The following is a 27130-nucleotide window of genomic DNA, read 5'->3' on the forward strand; positions in this document are numbered from 1 at the left end:
GGCCTGAGTTTCCTCATTGGAATGAAAAGTGAACGCTGGTGAAGCATCTAGGACTGTGCCTGGAACCCGATAGGAAACCCACGAGTGGTAGGTAATTCTTTTAGTTTTATGTTCTATTTTTATTTTATTTTTTCGTATCTGAAAGGAAACAGGCCTCCCAATGTCTCTCACAGGGCATATTAGTCAGGCTCTTAATTGCAAGCATCAGAAGCCATCTCTGGCCTGAACCAGCGGAGAGGGGATTGATGCGAGGCGGTGGGGAGCTCACAGAGCTGCCAGGAGGCTGAGGAGCCAGTTGCAGAAAGTGGGCTGGAACCGAGAAGCTCACCCAAGACCACGGCCAGACTGCGCCTCCAGGCAGCCTGGTGCCTGACCTCCCCACCGCTGCCCTGAGCCCTGGATGCGCTGCCGCTCGAGGCAAAACCAATTCTCTGCCGACTCTGCTTCTTGCATCGCTTGCTCTGGAACTCAAAAAGCTCAGAGAGCGGGACCCAGGCCATCAGGGGCCGGGCTGTCCTCCGGCTGCAGTGGTCGGGATGGCTCTAGACGTCTTGGCTTCCATAGCTGGCATTCCTCAGAACTCAGGGCATTCATCCAGAGGTCAGGCAGCCGGACAAGACCACTGTGCATAGCGGATGCTCACCTCCTCTGGTGCTCAGATCTCATCCGCATTTCACACACAGTCATTCTTCAGTTCCCAGGGCACTTTCTCCATATCTCCAGGATCGCATCTGCCCTGTTTTCCTACCAATGAGTGATGTGTTTAAAGGACCACGGTGGGCCCTTGACCGCGGGAAGTCTGTCTCGCTCATCCTTGTAGCCCAGGTTCTTAGCACCTAGTAGATGCTTAATTATCTTTAGGAACATGCCTTTCTGCGTTGTGTCTCAACACACGGGCTCTTTCCCTACACACACACACACACACACACACACACGACACAGATCTGTTTACAACATGGAAATAAGCCGTGTGAATGTGTCCTGCATACTATGAAGTGTTGGGCAAATGCGCCTGATCTTAGCCGAAAGGCTGAGAAGCGGTAAATGTTGGGACAAATGAAAGCCGTCATATTGTTTATTTCATTCTCCTTTGACTTTCTGGTGAAGAGCTGCGTGCCCTCAGTAATGTTTCAACAGGAGGAAGTTAGGGCGCGGGATTCCCGTCCACCTTTTCCAATTCTGCGGAGCATCTTGGCTCACTGCGCGTCAGAAAGCGACCCAGCCCGGCCCCAGCACCCCCTGGCCCGGGGGACTTGCTGAAAAGCTGCCCCAAGTGCTGGCGGGTCCGACCTGGCCGCCCCGCCCCTCTCCCGCAGCGCAGGTTGGCAGGGGCCACACGCACGCACCGCCGCCCCCGCGCGCCCTCCCCGGCTCCCCTGGTGCACTTGGCCGCTGGGTGCTGCCCGCGGGGCCAGCACGTGACCCAGAAACTTTGGAGGCCTCGGGGCGGGCCGCGGGCGGCGCTGCGGGGCGGGGGATCGCCGCCGGGAGCCTGGCGTGCGGGAGCGGGAGCGGGAGCGGGAGCGGGAGCGGAGCGGAGTCGGAGCCGAGCGGCAGCGCGCCGGGGCAGTCCGCGCTGTCCGCCCGGGGAGGCGCCCGGGGACGCGGACACCCGCTCGCGCCCGCCGCCGCCTCTGCCTCTGGTCGCGCAGACAGAGCCCGCGCCCGCGCCGCTCCCCACTTGGCTGCTCCCTCCCTCCCCTGGATGGGAAGTTGGGGGAGATGGACAGGGTCTCGCTGGCGTGGATGGCTCTCTTCGGGCTGACAGGTAAGCGGCGTTTGCCACCGACGCGGGGAACTTTATATATATTCTTGCAGTGGGGGTTCATCCGTCCGCCACCCCACGCCCCGGTTGTGCTTAAGCTGTGAGCAGGCTGGGTACGTGGGGGAGGGGCTGCGTGTTAGGTTGATGGGGTGGGGGAGACCTCCGAGTGCAAGTGAGCCGATGGAGAGGCAGGTGTCTGACCCACTCGTGGCGAGATTGTTCTGTGGAGCCGGCATTCCCCTTCCAGACAGCCTTCTGCCTGTGGTACCCCGAGGGCAATGCTGGGGGGAGCCTGGCGGGACGAAGCGGGAAGCTCCGAGGAGGCTGATTAATTAAGGAAACGCGTTCTGGGGATGGGGTGGGGGTGGAGGAGTGTCTCCTTAATTCCTTCCCTGGAGAAGCGGGACCCAGGGGCATTCTCAGGCAGGGGGTGAGGAGGGAGGGGTGGAGGTTCCATTGGTTGTGGAATTTAGGGCCCTGCTGTCTCTTGTACCTTTTGGGGAGTGGTCCCACCGAGAGAGAGGACCCTTCCTCTCCCTGCAAGTAAACAGGTCCCGTCCCCCCAGTAAAGATAATCGGCAGAGATGCTCAGAAGGTAGGGCTTCTCCCAGCGTGCCACTTCCTCCAGGTGGGCCCTCCAGGCTTCCCTTCCTTTCCCTGAACTTCTCCCACCCTCCTGGGGCCTGCAGAGGCTTTTGTTTCGGACACTTTACACCCCCACCCCCATGACTCTGTGTGTTTGAGGGACAGGTGGCCAGGCAGGGTGGCCAGCCCAGTCACACAGTAGCCCTGCTTGGGGCAGGGTGCTCGGAAAGTTGGGGGGTTTGGACAGGTCTGAGGCAATGACCGTGGAGACCGAGTGATGGAGGAAAGGAACAGGGATCAGAAAGGTTGTGAGGATAGAATGTGGCAGGGAAAGGCAGGAGAGAAAATGCACAGTAGCACCCCAAAATGAAGTCTTGTCCGCTCCAGGGGCACCAACCAGAAGGCTTGGGAGAATGAAGTCCGTGGGAAAGGGGAACACATTTAACTCACGGCAAGTAGGTGAGAGGGTAAACTACACGTAAGAAAGGCGGCCCCTGCCCCTCCGCTTCAGAGTGAGAGTCCTGACTCCTCGGCTTCGTCCTGTTCCCAGGGAAGGGCCCTAACTGGCTCCTGAGCCCCATGGTCCCGGTGGGGGCACGGCGCTGAGTTAGCCTCTCCTGCCTGCTCTGAGTGTCTCCCTCCCACACTGTTCAAATGTGAATCATCTGTAATTTCAGGGTTTGGCTGATCCATGCCTCCCCCTCCCCTGGCCTGCCACCTCTCCCCGCCCCCCTCGCTGATCCTCAATGTCCTCAATTTGCCTCCTCTTCTCTGTTATCTTGTCCTGGGAACTTGGGCTCTGAGCCTGCATCGCACCCTCCCTGAAGTCAGCTGGGCACCTGGGAGGGTCCCTGAGTCAGAGTGCCCGGAGCCGGAGCAAGGGAGACACCCTGGCCGGGGGGCTCACGGCTTCTGTGGCAATGGAATCAGGTCGCTGGCAGGGGCCCAGGCAGCCTCGGCCGTGACAGAAAGGAGGCCCACAGGACAAGCACCAGCAAATGTGCGATGGAGCAGAGACTGGAGCCCAGTGCTCTCAAACCAGCGCCCGGGGGCTGGCTCTCTCCTAAGCTGCCTCTGAGGTTCTCATTGTAGGGTTTTGTTTTGTTTGTGCTGGGAAGGGTGGGCTGCTTTCTTCCTTCTGCCCCCAGAGAGGCTGCCCTCGCCCGGAAGCAGGCAACAGGTTAGTGAGCAGGGCCCTCGCTCTCAGAGCCGGGCCTCTGTGCTCTGCAGGTGAGGCCTGGGTCCCCTGAGCACCTGCTGGCATCCCCTGATCCCAGCTTCACTCCGGCCTCGCCCCCCAGTGCCTGACAAGCTGCTCTCACCCTGAGCAAGGTGGAGGCGACCATGGCGGAGGGGGAGGGAGGGGAGAAGAGCAGTGACGGGGACGTGGATCCAGGCTCATCCTTCACAGGGAAGCCAGGGGAGGAGAGGTAAGACAGTGCAGTCCGGCCCAATCAATGGATTCTCTCTTGAGGGGGTGGTGGGAGCGAGGGAGGAAGGGAGGAAAGGACAGATTAGAAATGAGTCAGAGCGCCAGGAAAAAACACTCACTGTCCTCTCCCCCACTCCCCCTCTCCCCCTGCTTTTCTCTCTCCCCTCCCCTCCCCTCCCCCGTTTCTGTAACGCAGGCTGAGCAATTTCTAATCAACACGCCACTGTTTTGCTGGGGCTCCAGCAGCTCCGTGCTTGTCTTTCTTTCTGGATCCGCACAGCTGTAGATGGAGCCTGGTGGCTTCTTATTGTCGCTGGAATGTCGCTTCCTGTCATAGATTGTGTTCTGTTGTTGTCCTCGTTTCAAACAAAACAAAATGCTCAGGGCTGGGCTGCAGCAACAGGTGCCACAGCAGGAAGCCTGGAGGCTTCGCTCTTTGTTCCCAAATGTGGATGTGGATGTGGATGTGGATGGCGTGGCTGGGGGTCCTCTCCTGCGGCCTGCGGGGCGGGGCTGGGGAGAGGGGGGACGGCGGGGTGGGGGGGGACGACACTCTGGAGACTGGGGTTTCTGTCATGAAGACTGCTTGCTCTGATAGCGTTTCTTTTGGTTCCCCTTTGGTTTGGTTCATTCACTTGTTCATTCATTCTACAAGCGTGTGTTCAATTCCTGGGTGTGTAAGTATTGTGATAGGTGCTGAGAATAAAGAGACAAAGATAGTCCTTGTGCCCTGGCTGGTGAGTTCAGTGGTTAGAGCGTCGGCCCGCACACCGAGGACTGGAGGGTTTGATTCCTGGTCAAGGGCACGTACCTGGGTTTCAGGTTCGCTCCCGGGCCTTGGTCAGGGCGCATGCAGGAGGCAACCAGTCGATGTGTCTCTCTCATATCCATGCTTCTCTCTCTCTCTCTCTCCCCCTCCCTCCCTCCCGTCCACTCTCTCTGTAAAGCAATGGGGAAAAATATCCTCAGGTGAGAATTAACAACAACAAAAGACAGTCCCTGCCCTCAAAGAGTTGTCAGCCTACACAGTGACTCAAATGAGTCTTCGGGGCATTTTGATAAGGAGAGAGCACACGTGTGACGGAGCGTGGGGGAGGCATGTCCAGCCCGAACCCGGGGTTGGGCGGAGCAGCTCTGAGGTGGCCGCAGAGGAGGTGATGGCCCAGGTGAGACATTTATGCCCACCGTCAGCTGCTGAGTTCTGCCGTGTCCAGGCGTGTGTAGGGTCAGCGGACGAAGAGGCACAGCCCCTGCCTCAGGGAGCGCTCGGCCTGGAAGCGGCACGCAGCGATGGGATGACAGAAGCAGTGGGGCCTGCACCAGGCGCCGTGGGCTTCCCGGCTCCTGGCCCAGCCTGAGCGGGAAGGGCGGTCTCCAGGTTGTTGCCTGGTCTGGTTGGCATTCGGGTGGATGCCTGGTGACCGTGGGAGGACAGGCCTGGGTGTGGAGAGGTCAAGTGCATGCGGCTTGGAGAAGGAAGGGCCGCGTTGAGAGACTGCTGACCCCTCCCTTCCGTGAGCTCCTTTCCTGTCCTGCTTGCCTTTCCTCTTCTCTCCCTGCTCCTGTCCCCTGGGAGACACCGTATTCACCCCAGAGCACCTTCTTTCCACTCCCCACAGCTCTCCCTCCCTCCTTCCCCCCCCTCCCCCCCCCGCCCACCAGCTGATGCTTCTCTCTGGACCGGGAGAGGGACTTCTTTCCGTCTCCCCATCACTCCTTAGGTTCTAGGCTCACGTGACTCTGCAGGCTGGCCAGTGCGCACAGACCCGGGGAGCAGCCATGGGTCTTACTGCGGGCGGTGAGCGTCCTGGTGCAGGTCCTTCGTGCCCGTCCAGTGTTCACAGTATCAGTGCCAGGACGTGCTTAGTGGAAGGGACCCCGGCTGGGAGCTGACGCTCTGCCCTCATCTCCTCGACAGATGAACTGCCCAGCCATGGGATCTGGCTCTTAGAATCTGTTGAATGAGATGGTTTCTAAGGTCCCTTTCAGCTCTAAGAGTCTGGTTCTGAACTTTTCTCCAATTTGGGGGGAGTTAGAAATCAGAGCCACTTTCCTCCAATTTGGGGGGAGTTAGAAATCAGAGCCACTTTTCTCCAATTTGGGGGGAGTTATGACTCCCGCAGTGAGGAGCCAGTGCCCTGCAGCCTTGCCCTGGCCGGGAACGACTGGCAGGAGAAACGCCAGCTGGGAAGGGAGAGCTCTTGTTAGGTCTCTCGGAGGGACAGACAGGGTAGCACCCAGTGCTTGGCGGACAGAGCAGGGTCAGTTGGAACGATAGAACGTGTTCGTGTCCAGGACTGGTGGAGTGAGCGGGGCAAGCTTTGGCCCAGGCAGGACTCTGACCAGCATGGCCCTAGAATGCCCCTGCCAGTCTAACGTTCTCTTCCTGGACTCACCTCTTCATCCTTCCAACTGCGTTAGCTCTTAAGTCTCTCTGTCCCGAGTCAGGACTATAAAGGAAGGTACGACGTGGCGGTTGTTCTTGCGCATTTCTGTGCCCTAGTGCTTTTCTCTGTTAACTGGCTCGCATGTGCATTATCCCTCTGATCCCTCTAAGAGGGCGTGGCTGGTGTCACCTCCAGTGCTTGAGAAAACCAAGGCTCAGAGGTGGCTCACCTGAGGCCGGGATATCTCATTGATGAAAAGGATATGAAACGGCGTCACCGGCTTAATAAGGCTTGTTTCAAGGGCCTGGGTCCAAAGGAAACAGTCTTCCCCGGGCACACCTGGTGTCTATTATGGGCCTTGGGGAGTGAGGCTCGGCGTCCAGAGCACCCAGGGAAACGCTGCCAGGACAGTGAGAAAGAAAAGCATTTAGCATTTCAGACCAAACCCTGAGAGGTACAGAGAAGGAGGGGAGCAGCACGGGAGAGCAGAGGTGACCCGTGACAGAGGCGCTGCTGCGTGTCAGAGCCCCTGGGGACGGGCTGGCGCTGTGTGCCCAGGAGGCCCACAGGGTGTAGCTGTGGCATCTATACCCTCGAGGTCTTAGTCTTCAAGATAATTTGGCTCTTTGAAAAGGAAAGAAGACATTTTGGATCGCTAGGGTTCTTTATTGGCCAGGAGACAAGGAGGACCCCAGAACAGGGCGCCTCCCGCCTCCATACCGTCCGTGGCATCGGGGCCCCGCAGGGCTGTTGCCCATTCAGCTTGGGGTCCTGCCCTCCCCCTCCATGCGCGTGGCTCATCTGGAGGCGGCCTGAGAGGCAGTGGGAGACAGGGGTTAGGCTCCAGCTGACCTTTGACTACTAGCTTAATATTTTACCTTAATTTCTTTGGCTTTAAAATGAGAGGGTTGTTGTGATCGTTGAAATTATGTGAAACTCCTAGCACCACCTTTGGCACATAGTAGGCCCTCATACTCCTTAGAAACCCCAAACAGGCATGTTATTCAGCACTTTGATGAAGCAACAAGCAACTCCCAAATCGGAACAGCTCACCGCAGCGAACATTTAGGGCGGCGTGGCTGCCGGTCAGCCGGGACTTGGCCGGAATTGGTGGACCGGGCTCAGTTCTGAATGTCTTCCTACTCCAAGACCCAGGCGGAGGGAGCAGCCGCTATCTGGGCATGCTGTTCTCTTACCGCGGAGGGCTCAAGGGAACCTGGGAAAGGGGTGGAACCAAACCATGCGAATGTCTTTCCAACTTCTGCTTGGACATGCCTCCTGGCACATGAGCTCACATCTGATTGGCCAAAGCAAGACACAGGGTCAAGCCCACAGTCTGTGAGGTGGTTAGTGTACTCCACCCACAGGGAACATACAAGAGAGGGGAGGGAAAAATAATTGGGAACAAATAATGTAATCCACCAGGTCAGATTGTTGACAAATGTTTCGAGTACCTACTATGCAGTAGAGTCTTACAAAAAGATGGAAGGGGGAGTTTGTTATCAATGGAGGAGACAGGTGACCAAATAGGTGATGTGGTTCTGTAGAGCACGATGACCACAGTAAGAGCAAGAAGCAGCCTCTAAAGGAAGTGATAGCTGAGCAAGTCCGGAAGCATCAGTAGAAGTTACGAGGGGAGCGGGATAGAGGAAGGGACATTTACAGAGGGAGCAGCATACGCAAGGACCAAGAATCAGGGAGGACATGATGTTTTCTGAAATTCATAAATATTTCAGTGTGGTGGGAGAATTTACTGCTTCAGGGGGATGGAGGAGAGCGGCCCCATCTGGAACGAGTCCCTATGCTCCCGAAGTGGCCAGAGGGTCAGAGCCAGGGCCGCCACAGTCAGATGTGCATTTCTGGAATATCAGTTGGGCCTCAGTGTGGGGAGTGTGTTAGATGTGGTGAGACGTGCAGCAGAAACCCACTAGGAGACCCTGCAGAGAGAAGCGGGACATGCGATCCTGAGCTCACCTGGGGCAGCGGGGATGCGAGAAGTGGACAGAGGCGCAGAGAGAGAGAGGACAAGGCACGGGCTTGGTTGGATGTGGAGGTGGGAGGGGAGGGAATGTTAAAGGTGCCTCCAGGCTTCTGGCTTGGGGTTGCCGGGGATGCCACCCATGGACATGAACGAGTATAGGAGGAGAAACATCTTAACCCTTTGCACTTGCTTGCTTTTTTCTCGATTCCTTTATTCTAATGCTAACTGTGTCGAGTCACATTCGACATCCGAGTGCAAAAGGTTCAGGGTGGTAAAGCTTCAAGCTTTTGCGTTATAGTAAAGTACTACAGTCTAAGCTACTGTCACAAAGAAATCCTAAAGTATAGTAACTCACACAAAATAATTTTCTTCTCTCCTGTAACTATCCAGACCCAGTAGGGGTGAGTCTCCCATTCCAAACATACGGCTCCCAAGAGCATGTCCCAGCCAGCAGGAGCGAAGGACACAGAGGGCCAGGGCAGGCAGCCCACCTTTAGAGAGGGGACCCAGAAGTCGCACATGTCACTTGTCCTCACATACCTTTGTCCTCACCTAGTCATGCGGCCACAATTAGCTGCAAGAGAGTCTAGTACTTGGCTGGCCGGATTAAAACCTGGGAAGTTCTGTTCCTAACAGAAGGGGACAGTTAGCATCTCCTTCCATAGAGTGATGCGTTTGGAGTGCTTGTGTAACATCCAGATAGAGAATAAAAAGAAGTCATGTGCTGGGGTCTGGAGCTCAGGTGAGAAAGCTAGCCTGGAAACACCGCTAAGTTGATAAAGATCGATGAGAGCTTTCTTACTGGAGTTTTCTCTGTGCAAGTGGCTGGTGCATCCTAGAAAGCGGCCCCCTGAATGAACCCGGGGTTCCTGTGAGGTGGACGCTGCCCTCTTTAGTGTGGCTTTGGTCCCATTGGAACAGCAGGTAAGCCCTCCAGGCACTAGCTCACTTCAGATGTCTGGAGACGAGGCAAATGAGACAGGAAGGAGACAGGCTCCTGGCTCTCATCCTCACTGTGGTGACAAGAACAGGACAGCATGGCTCCACTGGACACACGGAGCATGTGCTTAACGAGTGGCACTCTCTGTGTGCAGAGTGCCAGTGCTGGCAGCAAATTCTAATCAGGCCATGAGCCAAGCCCACGTGGGCAAGGGCAGGACTGGTGTTTACCACAGCCCCATGGAGAGGGGGAGAGACTGCGGCCTTTGGGGACTTTTGGGGAGAAGACATAAAAGAAGGCTTTCATGGTTTCTTAAATCTCAACATGGTACATCTGGTCGCTCTCATCCTGAAATGGATCAAGCAATCAGGTATCATGGTAGCAAACAGGAGAACTTAAGCAGGAAAGGAATTTATTGGAAGTTGATTAACTCACAGAACCAATGGGGCAGCTGGAGAATCAGGTTTAGATATTAGGCAGACACTAAGGGGATGGCTACTATTCTTTGTCAACTCTTTTTTACTTCATTTTATTTTATAATTTTGTTGTTGTTAATCCTCACCTAAGGATATTATTTTCATTGAATTTTAGAGAGAGGGAAAGCGAGGGAGGGAAGGAGAGAGAAACATCAATTGGTTGCCTCCCACATGTGCCTCCCTCCCCCAACCAGGGCTGGAGATCGAATCTGCACCCCAGGTACGTGCCCTTGACCAGGAATTGAATCAAACCCGAGACCCTTCAATCCCCAGGCCGACACTGTAATCACCTAGCAACACCAGCCAGGGTCCTTTTTTATTTTATTTTTTTTAGCCCATGTATATAGCAAGAAGATGAATGGTTCTATTTGGGGAGGGATTCAAGCTGCATTTTCTTTGCCTTAAAATCTTGATCCTAGAGGTCAACATCCCTTTGCTCCTTCCCTGCACAATGCTGCCAAGGGATGGACAGCTTTCTCTCCTTGTTTGGACTCTGGACAAACCTGGAGCAGATGTTTGGACACACCTTACTCATCTGACACGTAGAAAACCTGCCCCTCAGTGTCCCTACAACAGTCTTGGGAAATTGGGACACATTGCAAATGTGAAGACAGAAGATGAATCTCTTAAAGAAGATGTAACTCGGAGGCAGGAAAGGAAGGTTTGTGTTGTCATAGTGTACAGAGGAAAATCTTAGACGGCGAAGGCCGAGGCATGCTGGGGTGGGGCAGTTCTGAGGTCAGATCCTACTTCTGGGGCTTGAAGAGTTCGGGCTGGGTGAGCTGCAGATAGTTTCTGAAGACGCCTGTCGCTAACAGTGCTAATTTTCCGTGACCTTTTCCAGCAAGCGCTGCCTCTCTACAGCGGGGCTGGGCTCACAGATCTGCCTCACAAAGATGCTGCCAGGAATAGCTTACTACTCGCGGGGAAAAGGAACTTGCTTTGAAAAAAATGAAAGCGCTAAAATAAGAACAGCCTTGCTTCAGACCCCGCTTTTGTTAATCTCTCAAGTACATAGTCCTTTTCCGTGTGAGAATTGGGCCAGGGCCTTATTTTGCCCTCCGGGGAGGCACTGTCTTCGCCGGGAGCTGATCTTCCCGGCCTGGTGAGGAGGTGCCTGGGGTGGCTCGCTGAGATGGGGCTGCTGCTCGGAGCCGCCACTCACCCCTTTCCGAGGCAGCCTTCCCAGGCACTGGCCAGAATGCATTTTCTGCACTGGGGCCTGCTGAGAAAGGCCCTTCAGATCAGCCCTCACTGGTTCTGTCATTCACTGATGCACCCCACATCGCGTGAGCTTCAGCGACTCTGCGGCTGGGCTGTGTACTGAGTACTGTCAACCAAATCCTGGTCCCTGCCCTCGGGGACCATAGAGTTAGAAACCAAGTTTATCTTGAATTTCTCAAGATCAAGGGCTGGTCTTTTAGACCTTCTTGGACCCAGAGCCCCGCAGCGTGCACACACCTACTCGTGTGCGTGCACGACTATGCTCAGGGCTTCTCTCCATCTGTGCCAGGAACTCCTCCAGTTACACGTCACTGCGTCCCCCGCGGGAAGGAATAAGTATTTATAGTTGAAGAGTGAGAAATATCTTCGTATGCCCAGAGCGTGCCTGGAGCCGGATGGTGGGGAAGACCTTATGTGCCATGTCCAGGCATTTGAGTTTCATCCTGAAGGAATGGGGACCGAACGGAGGCCTGAAAGCAGGGAACAAGGGTTAGCTGTGTCTGGGGAGAGGAAACGTGGAGAGCATATCAGGCGGGAAGTAGGGCCTCACGGAAGAGGCTGCTATAGAACCGGACAGCGTGAGGTCCTGTGGGACGTGGTGGTTAGGAACTGTGGAGCCAGTCAGCCTGGGTTCAAGCTGACCATCACTTGCTAACTCTGAGATGTTGGGAAGATACTGACATTCTCTAAGAATCAGTTTTTTCATCCATAAAATGGGGTATAATAATAATAATAATAATAACAACAACAATAATAATATCCACTCTATAGGGTTTTTGAGAGAATTCACTAAGGTACTACATGACTAGTGTTGGACACAATTTCTCACGTGGGAAGCATTTTGTAACTATTTTGGAGTAACAGTGATAGATATCTGACTTAGGGGATGACAGTGGGAATGGAGAAGGGTCAAATTTGAGAGCTTAGCCTTAGCGACCAACCGAGTGTAGTCAGGGCCAGAGAGGAGATTACCGGAATTATGATTTCTTTCTGAGGCAGTAGGTTGGGGGTAGACTGGCAAAGAGCTGGGAGAGGAAGAACCAGCAAAGGGTAGAAGCAGAGGCGATGAGAGATGAGGTGTAGACAGACTTCATTTGAAGTACCTGTTAAACATGCAGATGAGGCTTGAGGGAGGTGAGGCCTTAAGTAGTTGGAACTAAGGGAGAGAGTGACCCTTAGCTTGGATGCACAGATGAATAAATACTGCAAGAGGCTGAGAGGTCTGCACTTAGCTACCTGGCATTCAAAGACGTTCTGCTTTGCCCGTGTAGACTCCAGCACAACAAGGGTAGAGCTTGGATTCTAGTTTAGGACTGACTACAAGATCCACGCCTTAGCTATCCGGCTGTAACAAGGCAGATGATTCCGAGAATGTTTTCCTTCTCTGGGGCAGGAGTTTATGTCCATGTCATAGCAGGAGCTGAGAACTGAGTGACCCCTGTTAATAATTACAGGGGCCCAACAGCTTGGTCTCTCTTTCTGAGCGAACAGAGCGGGGAAGGAGGTTATTCTTAGTAATCATCTGATGAACAGACGCCATACCTGACACTCTGATAAAACAACCCCCAACGCTCCTGGCTGCACCTGCTCCTTTGCTGGTTTTATTTATGCGAGAAAGGCTAGGAAATGTGATTCCCCAAGTTCGCCTGAATAGGTAGCAGAGCCGACAGTGGTGGGGTCAAGTACACAGCCCGTGCAGGAAACTGTGCCCATCCCTGGTTACCCAACTGTGGCCACGGCTAACTGAAGTCACTTCACCCCTCTGTCCCATTTGGGGTACCTGGAAAATTGGGAGGTGAATAGGACTGGAAGAAGAATCATGCGGTTAGAGCAGTGCAGTGGAATTTAAGGAGGAACTGTAAAGAATGTTCCTAATCCAGCTGTGTGAGTCAGGGAGAAGGGTATTAGCCCATCAGCACCGGGAGTGGGGGAGGCGGGGGGAGGGCAGCAGTGGAGCCTGGGAGCTGGGGCTCTCAGGTGAACTCCCGGGTGGGAACTCTTCGCACCTGGATGGAGCTGGTCTACACAGTCCGGCTGTAGTCAGACCTACTGATGCTGGGTGGTCATCAAGATGTGGGAACCTCAGAATTGCAGGAAGGGAAGGATGAGTATTTGAGAACTACCCTCTATAGGCCATGGTCACAGGGCTCTGCATGGTCCGCTCTCTGCAGGGGACCCAGGAGGTGACAATGGTTAACAGCCCAGTGAGTGGGAATTCTGAGGCTCATTTTACAGGTAGGGATTGCCCGGGGCCTTACCGCTACTCTACGGCCAGATAAGGTTCCAAGCCCTGTCTTTTGGTGCCAATGCTATGTTGCTGGACCATGCATGCCATCCAGGGCTCATTTAAGCAGTTTCCCCTGCAGAGTCCTAGGAATTCCCATGTGAATCCTCATTCACTTGCTCTTCCAGCTCTTCAGTTATCCCATCGGCAGCTGTTAAGCGCTTGGTAGGTTCAAAGCACTTGAAGATTTCCTAAATCCCAAGTACTGTGTTGTGTCCACTTCCCAGTTCCAAGGAGAGCAGAGCCCCTTTCTCCTCACAGGGATTAGAAGCTAGTGTCTCCCGTGCATTCACATAGGCCCTCCTGGATGGAGATCTGGAGACATCGGCCCAAATGCCATATCTTGCCCTCGTCAAAGGTATTTCTATAAACACCTCCTCGATAGTGTATGGCTGAGCTGGAGAGTGGCTTTGCTTTGCAGAGTCACAGTGAACGTTGGCAGCAATAAAGGACAGAAGGCACCCGTGCGTGAAACTAGGCTTTCCTGCGTGGCTCAAGTCCACCTGTAATTCGAGGGTGAAATTGCCCCAAGCGACCGGAAGCTGATTGGCAGACTTCTGGCTTCATTTCTGAACCTCTTTCTATTCATGTCTTTGCACTAATTTTCCTTTTTTTCTGCTTCTAATCATAATTCTATATCTGCTTCTAACCTCACATTGAGCTAGAAACTCTTGATTGTCCTCCTATTCACCAGAGGAAGTGATGTCCTCTTTGCTTGGCATTTCTAGATCTTACCATTGAGTTCATAGAGGCCCTCTGCCTCCCAAACGCTCCCCTGGTCTTTCATTCACGGAAATTGCCCTCCTTCTTGGACACCAAGCCTCGGTTTTCATCTTTTCACCACTTCTCATCTGCTTTCTCCCCTCCCCCCCACCCCCACTTTGGATCATCCTTCAGAGCTTTTGAACTTAGTCTGCTGCTTCTGATCTGAAATTCTCCATTTCTCTCAAAGCCTTCGTTCCCCTTCATCTCTGACCCCTTTGCTTGGTCACTGGCTGGCAGGGAAGTCACTTCCCCCTGAAGCACACTTCCTGTCTTCACTGGCCTCCTTTATCAGAGTGTGCTGAGTGCCTATGGGCTTCACAGGCCCGGGCAGCAGGGGAAGCCTGACGGCGTGGCAGGCATGGAAACAGGTCCTTGCAAAGGAACCATAATAAATGTCTACAGGAGAGCGCGGGGGAGACTGACGGCCAGGGAGGAAGTGACCGATGCACTGAGTGGTCACAGGCGGCTTTTGAACTGGGTTTTGAAAAATGGAAGGAAGTTTCCAGGGAAAGAAGTGAGGCAAAAGCATCCCAGAAACAAGGAGAACAGGTGTGAAATGGCTCAGAGGTGCTGCAGGAAGTGAAGGAGGGAGGAGGGACTGGGTGATGGAGGGAGAGCCCAGAATGCCTTGCCAAGAATTCTGAAGGCCATGGAGGAGGAGTGAAGGGTTTTGAGGAGAACCCTACCAGTCAGATGTAAAAAGTTCACCTGAACTAAAGAGGAGGCACTGCCTGTGAGCAGCTGCAGCAGGGGACAGACAAGAGATTATTGCAATAGTACACGCAAGAGCAGAGGAGGGCATTTAAGAAGTGGGTTAGAAGGCAGGAAGGGCCCTAACCGGTTTGGCTCAGTGGATAGAGCGTCGGCCTGTGGACTCAAGGGTCCCAGGTTCGATTCCGGTCAAGGGCATGTACCTTGGTTGCGGGCACATACCCAGTAGGCAGTGTGCAGGAGGCAGCTGATCGATGTTTCTCTCTCATCGATGTTTCTAACTCTCTATCCCTTTCCCTTCCTCTCTGTAAAAAATCAATAAAATATAGTTTAAAAAAATGTTTAGAAGGCGGGAAGGGTAGTAAGGATGCTGAGATCACATTGACGTGACTCAGTGACTGGTTGGGTATTGGGAGCGATGGCAGGTTTCTGAACAAGGCGACCGGATGGAGACTGATGCCATTAACTTGAAGGAGAAAACAGGTGGGGGGTGAGGGGGTAGGGGAGGGAGGGGAGGCAGGAGGGCACGCCCACGTGCTGTGCGCGACGTTCTGCGCACGGGTGCTGTATGGACATTTCCCTCTGTGTTGCAGCCCTGGCGGGTGGTCTCCAGGTCACAGTGCCCGACAAGAAGAAGGTGGCCATGCTCTTCCAGCCCACGCTGCTCCGCTGCCACTTCTCCACGTCCTCCCGCCAGCCCGCCGTCGTGCAGTGGAAGTTCAAGTCCTACTGCCAGGATCGCATGGGGGAGTCCCTGGGCATGGCCTCTCCCCGGGCCCAGTCTCTCAGCAAGAGAAACCTGGAGTGGGACCCCTACCTGGACTGCTTGGACAGCAGGAGGACCGTTCGAGTGGTCGCTTCAAAACAGGGCTCGACCGTCACCCTGGGCGACTTCTACAGGGGCAGAGAGGTCACCATCGTCCACGGTAATCAAGCCTCTGCTTTGAATTAGGATGGGAGGGACCTTAGTTCCAGTCTCCCATGACCCAGGGATGCTGGCCTCTCAGCCTCTCAGCCCCCCAAGACTGATTTTCTGGGACAGGGGAGCAGCAAGAACCCCATTGACCTGCTTTAATGGGCTCGCGGGGGGAGCATGTGACAGCCAGAGCAGACGGAGCTGAGCTTGGGGAGCGTCCTTCCTGCCCTGCCCTCCAGTTGGAGGGCCTTGCTGTCAGAACCGAGATTAAATAGGTTCTAGCAAAAGAACTGCCTCGGTCAGACACCTTGACGTCAGTCTGCAGGGCCTTTCCTGACTCAGAAAGCAGACTCCTCCCTGGGGGAAGGGTGCACGCCTGCGGGGTCCTGAGCCAGGTGGCCTCCATGCCCACGCCCCACATGGTGTTCTCTCTCTTCCACCCTTGCTCCTGCTCCCTACAGCTTTGGACAAGAAAGGGGCCTAAGAGTCTGATTTGACCCATTGGGTTATTTGCATTTTGAAGAACTGCTGTGAAGCCAGCTCCTTTGCAGTAGTCCAGGTAATTCTAGAATGTACCTGGCTCTCAGGTCCTCTGCGCCCGCTTGGTTGCTTGGTCTTCTGTTCCTGGCCCAGACCTGGAACAAGACCGATTCTGCCGGGGCTCCCGGTCTCTGGCCTCAGGGACGCTGGGTTTTTATTTTGCATGTTTGTTTAGATAAGTCAAACACCTTGTCGGCCACCATCCAGGTAGACCGGACACTGCGGACACGCCCCAAGGGCCCCCTCAGCCCCACGTTGTTTATTGCTCTTCTCAGAGGCCAGGTGTAGGATTGGGTTCTTCTTTCTGTGATGACAGATGCAGACCTTCAAATTGGAAAACTCATGTGGGGAGACAGTGGACTCTATTACTGTATCATCACCACCCCCGATGACCTGGAGGGCAAAAACGAGGACTCGGTGGAGCTGCTGGTGTTGGGTGAGTGGAGACGCGAGCATCTTAGCTGCTGGCCAGTTCCTCCTCTCGGTCCTTGCCCCTGCACACGGCCCTTATCCTCTACACCCTGACAAAGCACTTCGGGTGTCCGGCATTTCTCCCATCTCGTTTCTTGGTGGCTATGGCCCGCTACTTAGCAATGTCCTGAATGTTTCTTTTGCTCTGTTAGGTTTTTGTTTTTTTCCTTTTCCTTCCTTTCATTTGCATCATTAACCCAGCTTTCTCTCGCTCCAAGCTTTACTTATCTTTATATGCTAACCGTGAAGGAACCGCCTGAGGCCCCTGAAGAGGGTAGAGACCCAGGAGAGCTGGGAAATCACTGGTGAGTCAGGCCTCTGAGAATCAGGAATCCTTCCCATTCATTAGCTCCACTTAGGACAATTACGGGAGAGATGGCTGAGAACCGGAGAGTTTCATGCTGAATGGTGCCATTGCAAAGAGCTTCTGGGGAATGTGGCAGCGTTTAATTGGAAGGCCAATTTCTTGAGACCTAGAAGTGTCTGAGTTCTTCTCAAAGCAAATATATATCTAATCCTTATTAATAGCAATTTCTCCATAAATGCCAACTCATTACTTTGGGTTACTGCTCCTCTTTCGTGGAGTGGAGGGATGTCAGTGGGGTGACCTCCTATGAACTTAAAATGGAGCACATATTTCGTGCTCCATAAGTGTTGGTTGAACAAGGAAATTGGAATAAAACATAGGAATGAAAAAGAGAAACTACATGAATTGTAGGGAAAAAGGTAAACACTCGATGCCAGTTTTTAAAAGAAATTATGTTTTTTTGTAGCTTTCAAGAAACCACGTGATAACAATTTGGGGGAATATTTAAGGTTTAAAGGCAAATGAGATTATAGGTTAATTTTCACCCTCCCTGGGGAACTTAGTCCCCAGGGACAACTTGAATGGGCTACTTAGGATTTCGTTTCACTCAATCATGACTGTGATTTTGGCAAATCAATGGTTCCGCTGCCTTAACTTTGTAACTTACAGAATGGATGAAGTAATAATTATTAAAAATCAACTCTTTATTGTGAATAATCAACCTTTATTGGAGGGTTGACTTAATTCAAGTGCATATACCTTGGGCCAGTGCATCATACAGCCACACTGCTGTGGTCCGGGAAGGAATGGGAGCGGATTGGAAAGGAAATAAAGGAATGAACAGCTTCTGTGGGTTTTGTGAAAGGACCCAGGGAAACCAGATGGGGGTCGGCTGGGTTTTGGTGACTCAGAAGGAGGAAGAGATAAATGTCTGCATAATCACACACCACTAGCGGCCAGGTCAGAAACCAGCAGCTCGGTGAGCCTGCAGTTAGCTGACTGGACGGTTATCTGGCCAGTGCCGCCTTCATGGGGAAGTGGTTGCCTATGCAGGGGAAGCGGCCAGGTAGAAACCACTCTCAGTAGTCCGGCCCCGGTTCCACGCGTGGGGAAGGAGAGAGGCGGTGCTGTGTGTTTGAAGGGGGTCAGAGAGCCTATAAATAACCTGGGCAAAGATGCGGTCCCCGGGACAAAAAGGTGGAGAAAGGAAGGCTCAGATGGAAAAGGTCGCCCACGATGGGCAAAAAGTTGGAGAGCAGAAATCAGTGCTACTTAAAGCGAAGCAGAAAGGAAAACAGGGGCCCTAGCCGGTTTGGCTCAGTGGATAGAGTGTCGGCCTGCAGACTGAAGGGTCCAGGGTTTGATTCCCATCAAGGGCACATGCCCGGTTGTGGACTCAATCCCCAGGAGGGGGCATGCAGGAGGCAGCCAATCAGTGATTCTCTCTCATCGTTGATGATTCTATGTCTTTCTCTCCCTTCCTCTCTGAAATCAATAAAACCATACACACACACACACACACACGCACACACACACACACACACACTGGGGAGGCCACAACCCAGCCCATCACAGCAGAGGTGGCATGTCTCGCAATTCCACTGTGTTCCACGGGAATTAGAAACATGCAGAGCCCAATACATTTGCCATGTAAACTTTTTAGGGCAACTCTAGATGTGTAGTTATCTAAAGGGGTTACTTTGACATCTACAGGAATATTCTGGGTGCCGTAAAGGACTGTATTTACTTTCCAAATGCAAAATTCTGAGTATTCGTGCCTTGACTCCCTTTATAATAGAGTTTTTCAAAATACTGTCAGTTTCTAGAAGCCCGGTTATTTGGTGCTGTACCCTGCAGGCCCATCTGTTAGGTGTTCTTTTCAGGTGAGACCAGGAGAGCATCCTGATTTGTGAGGTCGGCCTCGAGGAGCTGAAGGCCTCCGTGGGAAGGAGACAGGCCCACAATCTGCTTATTTCAGTCCCATGAGCCACCGGCTCGGGCACTGAACTTGACATGAGGAGGGGTTGGAGGACCTGGTGCAGGGGAAGAGGACGTGGAGCAGGAGCCTGGGACGTGTCTCCGGAGGGACTGGAAGCTTGCTGTGTGGCCGGATAAAATGAGAGCCAGGAGTGGACGTCACAGGCTGGGGAGTGCATTTCCGTGCAGAGCAGGAGCTGCTGACAGCTGGAGACATGGGAAGACGGACAGTCTTCTCCGGAGCAGTGACTCCCATGTCCATAGGGGGTTGGAAACTTTCTTATGAGTTACATCAAGCGTTTACGCTTAGGAAACGGTGCTTAACTAAGTTACTTCTGAGCTTTATTTCAATTCTAAAATTCTAAAATCTCACATTAAAGTGTAGATGAACGTGAGTGATGCGACTACCTTGAGAAAATGACCTCCTGGAAATTCGTGGCAGAGATGAAAGGGTTACAGGTTGGTTATAAGGACACGCAGGGTGATGCTCGTTCACAAAGAAGCCAGGGGGGATGAAGGGTGGCCTTCTGCAGACAGGCCAGGGCTAACAGCGGTGGTCCCACCGGAATGAGAAGACTCTTGATGGTGATTGAAGGAGCTGAAATGTTAGCTCTTCTTGGAGTTTATCACAAAATGGGCAGCAGAAGACTGGTTGGAATTTCAGAGGACCAATCAGTAAAGATAGGCGAATTAGAGCAAAGATCAGAAGAATTTAGTTTTCTGTTTATACTCACGAAGGTGAACATGGAGAAGTGGCTGGAGCAAGATTGTGAAGCGTCTTATACGTAGGACTGAGAAGTTTGAACTTCATCTTGAAGACCATGGGGAGCCGGTGAAGAAACTTTAGCAGAAGAATGAAACTAGATCTCAGGGTGGGAGTATTGATTAGCAGCAGGGTAGACAATGCACTGGGGACGATGTGCTGGGAGAGGGGTCAGTCAGGGGGCTGCTGGAGAGCACAGAGGGGTGGATTGACAAAAGACAGCGTAGAAACATTTCTGAGGTCACTGGACTCCTAGTTCGCTGGGTAGCCAACTGTTCCACCAACTCAGAGAGAGGACACAGGGTGGAGAGCAGGTTGGGGGGCAGGAGAATGAGTTTGGTTCTCGATGTGTTGAATATGAGAGGCCTGTGGGGCACCCAGGCGGTGTCCCAATTAGAAATATAGGCCTGGAACTCAGTGGAGAAGCGAGGATGAGAGACAATAGATTAGAGAACCATGAGTGATAGTCAGAACCATGAAAGAATAGATGAGTCAGCCAGGAAGATTATATAAAGTGAAGAGGGCCAAGGACGGAACCCATCAGGCATATGTCCTACTTTCACTTCAGGAGAGTGGTAGCCTGGCCACTGCCCATGGGCGTGTCTTGATTTCCCCACAAAGCAGGGAGCTCTCCAACAGCGTGGGCCGAGGGTCTGCAGAGGCGCGGACCACTCTCGTCTGTGTTTGCATCTGCGCTGCCTGACAGAGGGTCTGCAGTAAGGAAGCTTGAGGGCATGTTTTTTCCCTCAAATGATAAATGGGCAGAATCTGTAATTAATACTTACTTTGTTCCTCTTAAATGTTAGCGCTGAGCATTTATTTGTTAACTGATAGAGTGTCAATAAAATAAACATCTACAGTCTCCAGAGAGAGCATGCTTTAATCTCCTTAGTCCTAATTCTCCAGCTGGGTATTTACATTATTACTTGTGGTCGATCCATCGGGGACTGTGGTGGAAAGCAACAGAATTACATGCTGGGGAGCAGAAAGGAATTCATTGGAAGGAAATTGCAAGGAAGACAGGAAAGTCAGTCTCTGAAAAGGATAGTAGTACATTAGGGTAACGCTTGTTAACTTCTGTAAAAGCAATGCCCAAATCTCAATGACTTACCACCATGGAAGTTGGTTACTTCATCTGGTCATAGATAAAGGTAGGAGGCTCACCCAATCGCTCCCTTCCAGGTGGTGGTATAAGGGATCTGGCTGCTCCATTGTTCAACTCTGCTGCATGGGAGACTGTTGGTCCCAGCCGCACAGAAAGATAGAATGAGGCAGGTCGGATGGGACTTTTTAGAGACCAGGTCTGGGTCACTTCTGTTTTGTATGTGCCCAGGAAGAGAGTTAGACTGTGTAGATGAACTGCCTAATCCCTGCCCTGCCAGAGATGCCCCGGGGTCTGTGTAGCAAGAATTGGTAGGCAATGTGTTGAGGGTTCCATAGCCAGAAAAAATCAGTTCAACTGTTATATTTTCTGCTCTTGCATTTTCCCACCCAAGAATCAGTCTCAGGAGAGAGTCCCGTTGGCCCAGTTTGGACAGGTGTCCACGGCTTAGCCTTGGGTGATCAGGGGCTCCTGGGTGGCCAGTCTCTCAAGATATGAAAGAGAATTGATTTCCCAAGTAAACTTTGGAGCATGATGACAAAAAAGGAAGACAGGACATGAGATGCCCCCAAAGCAATATGTGTGCACCAAAGTGATGCCATCACTGCGTCTGTTATTACTGTTAATGTACACAGGTAATAATGTGTGGTTCATAAAACTCTCCTATGATAACCTGGTCAGGTAGGAGAGCAGGCATTATTGTCCTCATTGCCCAAGTGAAGAGCTTCATGCTCATTATCCTGGTGCACAGACACCCAAGGACGTTGGTTCCCATCCCCACCTCTTCCCACACAGGCCCGACCTGTCCATCTTAAGTGGCTGTAAAACGTGACTGTTGCTTGAGGCCCAGGGAACGATTTTTACTTGTCCCAGGTTGGCTTTGGAGTTTCATTTTATTTCTTAGTAAAACTGCCCTTAACCACTGACCGAGGCCCTCACTTCAAAGGCATAGCTGTTCTTGTCTAGGTGGCCCCTCCCCATTGCGCCTGGGTCTCCTTTCCCCAAACGTCCGAAGCATCTACAAACCTCCATGGATGCTCCTTCCGGAGGGTTCAGAAATGTCCGAAGACAGTAAGTGACTCGGGAAATGAGAGGACCTCCGCGGACTCACTGTAAGCATGACAACTGAGCCCCTTGCGTATCTCTCTGATGCTGGAGAAGGCAAAGCCGTTCTGGAGTCGGATGTGCTCATGGTGTTTGGGTGCCTCGAGTTGACACTGGCTGGTACCTTAGAAATGGTTAGACGGACGTTTGGGGTTGTGGGGCCGGACCTGCCCAGTCCCGAAAGGTGTGGGAGTGTCCAGAAGTCCACCACCTGGGATTAGACCTGGGTGTAGGGTCTCTGGCAAGGACAGGGTCTGGGACCTGGAGCCCGGCCACTGCTGGGGCAGGAACAAAGGCCGGGCAGCCCGGCTGGCAGGAAAGGACTCCGCTGGTCAGGAAGGTGCCCGCGGGGAGGCTGTTATTTAAAAATCTAAAAGCAGCTCGCTTTGCTCTGCCCGCTTCTGTGCACAATGTGAGGGCCTGGCCTCTTCCTTCTGAGGCCCCACGTGGCCGCTTGTTTGTTAAGGGCCTTCAAGCAGAAAAAGGAGGGGAGGGGCCGGGCAGAAGTAGGGCGGGATGCGTATTCGTGCCTGTGGCCGAGAACAGACCAGGAGGCCATGGACCAGGGCGTGTTCAGATGGAAGCTAGAGAAGCCTTCCCCATGGGAAAGGGCAGTTCTTGGAAACGGTGGTGAGTGAGGGGGAGCGTAGGCGCTGCCCCTTGGTGAGGGGAGGCAGGCCCTCGCCCAGGGTCTGAGTGAGCATGCCCAAGACGGGGTTCAGAGCCCTCCCTGTGCCCGTGGCTCCATCTCCCAGTCCACAGTTCGCAGGGTTAATTCTCCGTGCAGGCCTGGGACAGACGCCTCAGACGCTGCGGTCTTGTTCTGTGTTCATACTGTTAGTTGGAGGGGAGAATAATGCAGGTTTCTTGACAAATTTTCAAACAAAGTAGGAAAGCACAAAAGGAGAAAATATCTCCTGAACTTTGGCCACGCAGAGCTGACAGGCTGCTCTCCAGAACTCCCGCTGCACGGGCAGCCCTAGTCTAGGACCGCGTCCAGGGGTGTTCCCCGCGTCAGGCCTGGCTGTGCCAGTGTGGGGCGGGCCAGAGAGCCGCCTCCTGCCAGTGTGGGGGTCAGAGAGCCTCCTCCTGCCAGGGTGGGGGCCAGAGAGCCGCCTCCTGCCAGTGTGGGGGGTCAGAGGGCTCCTCCTGCCAGTGTGGGGGCCAGAGAGCCTCCTCCTGCCAGGGTGGGGGCCAGAGAGCCGCCTCCTGCCAGTGTGGGGGGTCAGAGGGCTCCTCCTGCCAGTGTGGGGGGTCAGAGGGCCTCCTCCTGCCAGTGTGGGGGGTCAGAGGGCTCCTCCTGCCAGTGTGGGGGTCAGAGGGCCTCCTCCTGCCAGTGTGGGGGTCAGAGGGCCTCCTCCTGCCAGTGTGGGGGTCAGAGGGCCTCCTCCTGCCAGTGTGGGGGTCAGAGGGCCTCCTCCTGCCAGTGTGGGGGTCAGAGAGCCTCTCCTCCTGCCAGTGTGGGGGTCAGAGGGCCTCCTCCTGCCAGTGTGGGGGGTCAGAGGGCCTCCTCCTGCCAGTGTGGGGGGTCAGAGGGCCTCCTCCTGCCAGTGTGGGGGTCAGAGGGTCTCCTCCTGCCAGTGTGGGGGGTCAGAGGGCCTCCTCCTGCCAGTGTGGGGGTCAGAGGGCCTCCTCCTGCCAGTGTGGGGGGTCAGAGGGCCTCCTCCTGCCAGTGTGGGGGTCAGAGGGCCTCCTCTTGCCAGTGTGGGGGTCAGAGGGCCTCCTCCTGCCAATGTGGGGGTCAGAGAGCCTCCTCCTGTCCATGTGGGGGTCAGAGAGCCTCCTCCTGCCAGTGTGGGGGGTCAGAGGGCCTCCTCCTGTCCATGTGGGGGTCAGAGGGCCTCCTCCTGTCCATGTGGGGGTCAGAGGGCCTCCTCCTGCCAGTGTGGGGGTCAGAGGGCCTCCTCCTGCCAGTGTGGGGGCCCCTCCTCCGTGCCAGCTGCTCCCGCACGGGCTCCCTCCAGCAGGTTCGGCTTCCCGGACTTGAACCCCTCCTACCTCGGGTGGAGTATAAAGTACTTTTCTCCTTAGTTTCAGCAAAAGTCCTGTTGCTGGGGATGGGCCACCGTTTCCAAAAGAAGAAGAGAACGCCAGGCAGGCAGAAGCAAACACTGCCAACTGCCAACTGCCCGCATGTTGTGGCTTCATCGGCTTCTGCGTCTTCCCTGGCCAAACGCAGTGCTACTCCAGGGGCAGGTTTGCCTCCGCAGGTCCTGGCGAGGAGGTGCTAAGTTGGGGTTCACTCTGCTCCTGCTTCCTTCCCCCTCCCCCTGTCCTTTCCCAGGCGAATGCATATACCACCTAGGAACAGGTGTGTGTGAACTTTTTAAAATATGTATTTTTAATCCTCACCTGAGGATATGTTTATTGGTTTTAGAGAGAGAGGGAGGGGGGGGGGGAGAGAGAGAGAGAGAGAGAGAGAGAGAGAGAGAGAGAGAAACATGGATTGCTTGCCTCTCATCTGTGCCCTGACCCAGGGCTCAAACCCTCTACCTAGGCGTGTGCCTGACTAGGACGCCATCCTGCAACCTTGTTTAGGGATTAAAAAATGTTTGTGTGTTTGTTAGTGACCATTAACACACACTATTGTATTAGTTTCGTGTACAGCATAGTGATTAGACATTTATATTCCGTATGAGGTGATCACCCCGTCCGTCTGGTACTCGCCTGGCTCCACGCGTCATTATTAAGTTATTACAACAGCACTGGCTGTATTTGCTTGAGGGTGTTATGGGCGCGTCTCTCAGGCTGTGCAGCGATCCCTGCACTCACCCAGCATCTGCGCCTACACTTGAGCCCCCCCCCCCCCCCCCCCGCCCCCAGGACATTCCTCTGGCTCGTTAGAAAGGCTACCTGTTGCCAAGGCTCCCCTCCCTGCTCTCGGCCTCTTTGCCAGCCCAGCGGCTCCTAACTGAGGAGATTTGCCAATTAAAAGGGCTGCAGCTCCCAAGTTCCCATGGCAACAGCCTCCTTGGAGGTCTTTTTGGCCTGCTCAAACTTTGATCTCTGAGAGTGGCTGCTCTGGCTTCTCGGGAAGGTTTACAAACAGAAAGAGGGAAAAGGAATTGGAGGGGCAGAAAGAAAACGCTCCTCCTGCCGAAGGGAGACAGGGAGACGGCGTTAATTACAGCCACACTCTGGGTGTAAATCTGGGGGTGACGCCTGAGGAACACCCTCGGATTTGGGCTGAGCCCACATTTTCACTTGTCGAATCAACTGCCCTTCAGAGGGTGGCCCCACACGAAAGACCGAAAGCGGAGTTGATTCTGGAGGCGGGTGGAAGCGCCCTGTCTGTCCTCAGTAGCCACTGGAGCCTTCCGATTTCTAGAGGAGCTGAGACAGGTGTTCTGGCTCCCGACGGGAGAGGGAGAAGACTAAAGAGGAGTGACCTTCAGCCTCAGCCTTGCCCTTCCTCCCAGCCCGCTGCCCCATGCTGGCCTTCCGCCCTGAGCTCACTAGGTGCCTCTGTTGGTCTTGGTTTTGAGAGGAACCAGGAAAATGGGTTGAAGGGATGGAGGAGAAGGAAGAGCTGGGAAAGTTAGCCAGGTGCCAATCAACCAAAACCTGATTCTGGCTCATGATTGTCAACAAGCCTCCCCCGCATTCGGAGTGCACTGGGGGCCGTGGAGCCTCCAAGACCCCCGCCAGGCCTCTCTCTCTTTGCAGGAGGTGGGGGGTCAGTGGGGGGAGGGGCGGTCTCAGACTCTCCTGCATCCTTGCCACCTTGCTCTTGGGAAGGTACCATGGAGTGCAGTCAGTTTTGCTTCAAATGTGATTTTTATCAAAATTATTATTTAAATGTAATCAGTATTTTTGCATACTAAGTGCCTAGCACAGTGAGGACTCAAAATGACAATCTATGACACAGTCTTGTCCCTATAAAAAATCACTGTCTTTTGGTAAAGATAAAAATTATGTATTTGAAGCAATTAGAGAACAACACAAGAAAAGATTAAACTTGTGTTTGATATGAAATATCCAGGCTGCTGATGCTCAGGAGGGGCTGCTTTGCCCCAGGAGACAGTGGGCAATGTCTGGAAACGCTGTTGGTTGGCATACACGTGGGGTGCTAGAGTCTAAGGAGGCTGTTCCAATCCTGCATGCACAGGACAGACAGCCTCCTACACCCTGCATGCACAGGACAGACAGCCTTCTACACCCTGCATGCACAGGACAGACATCTCCTACACCCTGCATGCACAGGACAGACATCTCCCACACCCTGCATGCACAGGACAGACATCTCCCACACCCTGCATGCACCGGACAGACAGCCTCCTACACCCTGCATGCACAGGACAGACAGCCTCCTACACCCTGCATGCACAGGACAGACATCTCCCACACCCTGCATGCACAGGACAGACAGCCTCCTACACCCTGCATGCGCAGGACAGACAGCCTCCTACACCCTGCATGCGCAGGACAGACAGCCTCCTACACCCAGCATGCACAGGACAGACAGCCTCCTACACCCTGCATGCGCAGGACAGACAGCCTCCTACACCCTGCATGCATAGGACAGACAGCCTCCTACACCCTGCATGCATAGTTCAGACAGCCTCCTACACCCAGCATGCATAGGACAGACAGCCTCCTACACCCTGCATGCATAGGACAGCCTCCTACACCCTGCATGCATAGGACAGACAGCCTCCTACACCCAGCATGCATAGGACAGACATCTCCTACACCCTGCATGCATAGGACAGCCTCCTACACCCTGCATGCATAGGACAGACAGCCTCCTACACCCTGCATGCATAGTTCAGACAGCCTCCTACACCCAGTATGCATAGGACAGACAGCCTCCTACACCCTGCATGCGCGGGACAGATAGCCTCCTACACCCTGCATGCATAGGACAAACTGAGAATGTCTAGGAAAAGGGACAAGAGAGTCACACCCAGCAAAGAAGATCCGGCCCTAAGTGTCAATAGCCAGGTTGCAAAATCCTGATCTGACCACAGGTCAGCCTGGGGACTGGAGAAGGTCACTGCCAAGAGCATGGCTGTGGGGTCATAGTCCCTGGACTCGGTGCACCAGTGGAGCTTGGACAGGCCAGTGTTGCTGCGCCTGATGTCCTTATCTGTAAAAGCGGAGGAGGAGGAATAAAATTTCCTGGAAAAACTGTTGTGAGGCACATGATCAGGACCAGCAGTATGAGTTCCCTTCCACCCTGCCATCCCCGCATCTCTTTGCCAGCCTGTCACCCCTGGTCTGAGGGACTGCGCAGGGAATTCTTCGTTGTGGGACTCCTGCTAGAGGGCCGACTTTACTCTAGCCTGTTCCACAGACAGACTTTGAGCCACTGTGAATTGGCATCCTATTTCTAACAGCCACGTTTTCGCGGTGACATCTGTGCAGTGCCCTGCGGAGGTGACCTCTGCAGCCCTGTGG

At 53.9% G+C, this 27130-nt stretch overlaps 1 protein-coding gene across 6 annotated transcripts in view; it reads left to right on the forward strand.

Moving 5' to 3' along the window:
* Positions 1 to 1599: 1599 nt before the first annotated feature.
* Positions 1600 to 27130, forward strand: part of ILDR2 (immunoglobulin like domain containing receptor 2) — a 59199-nt gene continuing 33668 nt past the window's right edge. For all 6 annotated transcript variants that reach the window (XM_079760849.1, XM_079760850.1, XM_079760853.1 and 3 more), the window contains exons 1-3: positions 1600 to 1768; positions 15144 to 15476; positions 16323 to 16442. In XM_079760849.1, coding sequence (XP_079616975.1) covers positions 1723 to 1768; positions 15144 to 15476; positions 16323 to 16442 — 499 coding nt within the window. In that variant the 5' untranslated portion in view covers positions 1600 to 1722. The remainder of the gene's footprint in view (positions 1769 to 15143; positions 15477 to 16322; positions 16443 to 27130) is intronic.

The sequence above is a fragment of the Cnephaeus nilssonii genome, assembly GCF_951640355.1.
Source record: "Cnephaeus nilssonii genome assembly, chromosome: 21".
Classification (NCBI taxonomy): Eukaryota; Metazoa; Chordata; class Mammalia; order Chiroptera; family Vespertilionidae; genus Cnephaeus; species Cnephaeus nilssonii.